The sequence below is a fragment of the Drosophila suzukii genome, chromosome 3 (assembly GCF_043229965.1).
Source record: "Drosophila suzukii chromosome 3, CBGP_Dsuzu_IsoJpt1.0, whole genome shotgun sequence".
Lineage (NCBI taxonomy): Eukaryota > Metazoa > Arthropoda > Insecta > Diptera > Drosophilidae > Drosophila > Drosophila suzukii.
In genome coordinates, this window is record NC_092082.1 from 20126926 (window position 1) to 20132523 (window position 5598).

General features: G+C 38.8%; 1 protein-coding gene across 1 annotated transcript; it reads left to right on the top strand.

Moving 5' to 3' along the window:
* Window positions 1-3492: 3492 nt before the first annotated feature.
* On the top strand, window positions 3493-5310 carry Vps60 (vacuolar protein sorting 60). The gene is made up of 5 exons (XM_017067848.4): window positions 3493-3713; window positions 3779-3930; window positions 4207-4372; window positions 4786-5016; window positions 5080-5310. Exons 1-5 carry the CDS (start codon window positions 3645-3647, stop codon window positions 5140-5142), a joined length of 681 nt encoding a protein of 226 aa, XP_016923337.1. The 5' UTR covers window positions 3493-3644; the 3' UTR covers window positions 5143-5310.
* Window positions 5311-5598: the final 288 nt, after the last annotated feature.

Below are 5598 nucleotides of genomic sequence, written 5' to 3' on the forward strand. Positions count from 1 at the left end.
ATTGCCCATTTCTGGCCGATGTCCTCCAAGAGGTCAGTATTGAAGCTGGTGAGGGACACCTCCTCCTCCTCTGGCACCACCTGGTAGATGTTCCGCAGAACAAACTCCATCCTCCCAAACTCCTGTGTATAATGTGCGAGCGCCGTGTGGTTGGAGGCTAGGGCGGTATTGGCCCGAGGGAGAGTATCAATTCGATTTCTACGGCCTTGCCTTTGAGGAGACCCAAGACCAGCTCTCTGCATCCGCGCAGTGGTCATGGGGTCGAGTCCTTGTGTTGGGACCTTCGTTGGAGGTATTCCAGCCCGCCCACGAGTGGGTGCCGATATAAAGGCTGTGCAGAGGCCATGGACTTGTGGGGCTATCGCGCACTTTTCTCCGGAATCTTTGAACCAAAAGCTTAGCTGTGGGTCCATTTAGCAATACTTATTAATATGTAATAAATCGATTTCAAGAGAAATTTTAATAAATATTTAAAACTTTGAAAATGAAAACGTTTTTAGTTATATTTTTTGATAAAAACAATACAAGAAATTTCATTTTTGATTTTAATTCCATTTTGCACCGTACAAATTTACAAGTAAAATAATATTTTTTTACTTCTCACTTTACTTTGGAAAATTAATTTTTAAAAGTCGGAAAAAATCGACAAAAACATCTTACATGTCAAAACCGTACAAATTTACAAGTAAAATAATATTTTTTTACTTTTTTACTTTGGTAAAATGATGAATTCCACTTTGGTAAAATGATGAATTCCACTTTAATAAAATGATGAGTTCCACACTTAAGTTTGATGTCGTCTTCGAGTTCACAACCCGGTTGTTGACCAGGAAAAGTCGCAGAGATGAGTTGGCAGCACCTGACCGATTGCCCACATCGCTATCGATAACCTTAAGTTAATACAAAAAAATACAAAAATATTACAATACATACAATACCCGATCGACCAGACACACAGCCAACAAGTGGAGCACTCGAATTGGTATTGGCTTTAGGTTCTATTTCGCCCAGGACACGCATATAGGTACACAAGGCGCCCGCACAAGTGCCTGTGGTCATAGACAGTTGGGACACCTTTTTGGATGGCGTCCTGGTTCGCCGCATTGCCGTCGCTCACGGCTCCCACCAGGTGGTGCTGCAGCCCGTTTTGTTTGTCTCTTACTCCGTCCTTTATAAATTATATTGCGATATATACAAAAAAATAGAAATCATAAAATATAATATATATATATATAATGAATGAAAATAATAAATAACATTTTACATTTTACATTCTACAAAAAATAATTTCACGGGGCCGATATATCTACGATATACGATATCGATGGGCATCTCTAACAGAGCGCCGCGCGGCGGCCGGCAAAGGCAAAAGCAAAGACCGAAAAAAACATAAACAGAATTTTAAACTTACCATATACCACGAAGCGCATAAACTTCGAATTTCCAAGCGGGTTGTTTTTTAAATGGAATTCGTCGAAAAGTAAAAAAAACGGGCGCGGGTTATTCAAAAGTATTGTAAATTGGCTGGTCATGAACAGGGAGCCCTTCTTAAGGTCCCCCTGATGACCAGCAACGTACCCGATTCCCGCCCGCATGGTATCGTTTGGGTTTTTGAAAAAAATTAAGTTTCTGCAGATCCATCATTTACTTTCCGTATTTCTTTTTGTATTCCGTATTTCTGTAACAGCGTTGCCACATAGCCATATTTCATTGCTGCGGCCCAAAAACAGCGTTGTCATACATTTTTTTTCGCTCCGGTTGCTTTTTCCCGGTTGGAACCAGGAAGTAAAAAACAAAAACAAGAACCGACATTTTTTTCGTTTGTTATTGTTTTGCTTGCGCCCAGATTATTCATTTTATTTATAATATAATAATATATTCATATATATATATAATATAATATATATTCAATTTGTTATAAGATTAATGTTGACCAAATAGATCTTCTTGAAGAAGGCTATGATAGATAGTCTATATAAAAATATATATTTTTATTGCGTACAGCTGTGTTCATTAAAATAGCAGTGCGATGTTAGTTAATCGCTAGTAAATTTTGTTTGTAGAATGGATCATACACTCAGAAATTTTACTGTAAAATATCATATATACATCATCATACCTTACCTAGCCAAAAAGTTCAACGAAAGTGTAAAGGTTTTCATATTGCGTAAGAGTATCAAGGGTATCAGCAGCTCTGTAAGTATTTCTACTTTCCAACCGAATTTCAAATCAATCAGATTTTTTAATTGGCTTTGGTTAGGGCTTTATTTCTGTACATCAGTTTGGGGCATTATCATACAAGTGGGCTCCATCGAAATATGACATATTTGGTTATTGGAGCAGCACCGCGCACAGAGCAGGAAATCTCAGCCTCTCAATGGAGGAAAAATGTTTTGACAAAAAATTTAAGTGGCTCAGTAGGTCGATCTTCGGTCATTACGCAGCTCTTCCAGTTGATCTGTGGCTATAAACTTTGAAATTACTTGGAGTAAATATTTGTAATTACCAGGCAGTGCCTGATGTGCCTGTAGAATTCACGAATTTTTATCGTTTAGTCGGGATTAAAACGAGTGATAAAAGTTATAGGAAAGAGTTACTATTCTGTTCAGTTTCTCCGCAGCTTTCCGTTTCACTGCACGTTTTATATCCAAACAACTTTACAGGGTTTAGTTACAAGAGAAGTTAAAACTCTATTTCACTATGAAACGCTTAAATCAAAGACACCCCAAAAGGGAATGCCTTGATAGAAGTTTTAATGGTTCAAAAATTAAGATCTGGACCTCTAAAATTAATATATTTAGGGGAGTTCTATCAACTGAACTGGCCAGGTGCTGTGGTGGGAGCTCACCGAACCGGTGGACCGCCTGCTCATGGATCCGGTGAAGAGTGACGATCAGGATCTGTCGCGATCCTACGGCATATCGGTGCTGGAGTACGAGACCACCATACCCACTAGATTCATGGCGGGAACTGAAATGGGTAGTGCTGCAGCCCGTTCTGTTTGGCGAAGTAATAAACTTCCCTCCATCCTTAAAATAATAAAATAGTATAATCTCTATAATCTCTCTCTATTTTGAAAACCGAAATTTTCGTCAAACTAGGAAATGTTCCAGTGTCACTTGCTAAATCTAAAACTTAAAATATTTAAAAACAATTATGGTTCGTCCATTTGTGAGTTGCCTTGTCAGCAGTTTGCCGAAGTGGCACATTTTTTCCCGCGAATCTAAAATTCAAAACTCACCTTACTGCCCACAGGGGTGAATATGCTCAAATCAGCGGAAGAGTACGGTCACACGCGAATGTTAGGAGGGTGTCTCGGCTATCGCTGCCAACATTTTGGTGAGACCGTAATGTCGTTATATTTTGGTATGTACCAGGGGAAATACCGAAATATACCGAATGTATTTCGAGTACGGTCCCACGCAGAATGTTAGGAGGTTGTCCTCGCTAAGTTAGCCGAGACAACAGTGCCCACAGTGTTGACTAACGTTTGAGATATGAGCATCACTGGCTACAAACAGCTGATTCGAGTCTGAGAAAGAAGAAGACAATTAGTCATCAAACAAAATTTTTAAAACGAAATTACTAGGAAAACCCGTAAATTCTTGTCTAATTAAGCATTTCATAGATAAAAGCAAGACAAAATGAATCGCCTGTTTGGACGTGGCAAGCCCAAGGAACCAGGTCCAAGTCTAAACGACTGCATAACCGGGGTAAGCGAAGAAAACATGGGAAAAACAAAGCAAATATGGATTTTATTAACACCAATAATCCTTAGGTGGATGCTCGTGCCACAAACATCGAGGAGAAGATCAATAAATTGGAAGCGGAGCTGCGTAAATATCGCGAGCAAATGTCCAAGATGCGCGAAGGTCCTGCGAAGAATTCGGTGAAACAAAAGGCGCTCCGGGTGCTGAAACAAAAGAAGGCGTAGGTTCAAGACCCCACCCTCTGTTTTTAGATAGATTTACATCGCTCCATAGGGGTCTTCCCTTTCACAACTTTAGTTTTATCAAATAATATCCCCTTTTCAAAGTGGATTTTGATTCAATCCTTAATTGATATATTGATATTTGTACAGAATAATCCCATTGCAATATGATCTGCAATCAACTCTATCGAATTTATATCCCACTCTCAAACTTGTTCATCCCATCCTAAAATTGTAATCATTTAACATGCTTATAAAGATTTTATTACTTTTAGCTACGAACAGCAGGCGGAATCTCTGCGCAACCAGTCGTTCAACATGGAACAGGCCAACTATGCGGCGCAATCCTTGAAGGACACTCAAGCCACAGTGGCCGCCATGAAGGATGGAGTCAAGCAAATGAAGACCGAATACAAGAAAATCAACATCGACCAGATCGAGGTAAGCTTCTTCAATACTTATGCCAAAAATGTGGGTGTCTTTGATTGAAAATGTTAACAGATTTTTGACAAAACCTTTGAAACAAATTTGAAGTGGTTTTACAGCCGATTAGAAATATTCATTTGTACTTAATTTCCACATAATTCTTATATGGCTTCACAATTACTATGATTATTTACGACCTTATTATGGCTTTTCGCAAATCAAAATATTTTAACAAGGCTAACAAATATTTTTTTAGAGGGTATTATAATTAAAGTCAAAGTATTGCAAGGAAGTGAAGAAAAAAAATTACGGAATTCATTTTATGGAAATTAGACTTCTATAAAACAGCAACAAATTATGAAAATAACTTAAGCCATAAGAAAAGCGGATTGCTAATGGAATATTAATTTAAATATTTTTATTTGCAGGACATCCAAGACGACATGGCCGATATGTTTGAACAGGCGGAAGAGGTGCAGGAGGCACTGGGTCGCACTTACGGAATGCCCGAGGTCGATGACGACGACCTGCAGGCCGAGCTGGATGCCTTGGGTGATGAGATTGCCCTGGATGATGACACCAGCTATTTGGATGATGTGGTCAAGGCTCCGGAGGCGCCGAGTCGAGAGCCTGGAGCCGATAGCATTGTGCCTGGAAAGGTAAATATCTGTTAATAGGGGTGATTCAAATAGTTTATTGAATTCTTTGTTTGTCACTTACAGAGCACTATTGAAACTGATGAATTTGGCTTGCCCAAGATACCCACTTCGCTTAAGACCACATAGGCATGGAGCTGCCAGCTCTCAGGTTTCCATTCTTCATCCTTTGTTACACTTTGGGCACGCTTTGTATATTTTAATGTAATGGAGCCATCAAAGATTTCCTCTCAAGCCTCACTTTTGTACCCATTTGTTTTTTCAATAAATAGCCGGTGAAAAATCACGCCACATTAACATATACTTTAACTTGGGAAATTTGGTAAATGGTGTTCAAAATATGTAACGGAAAGAAGTCTGCACAAACGCCAATGTGCCACAAAAAATTATTTAAAATTACTTTATTTGTCAATAAAATCCTTTCAATCGCACTGTTAATGAAAAGTTACGAGTGTCTCAGTTTATAGGCCTGGCTTCACTGCCAGTCAATAGGAGACGCTTGTTTCGCTTTTCAATGCAATCAATTTGATAAAGTTTTTAAATTTTCAAAAATGTTAAATCTCTATTAGCTAACAAACACATTTT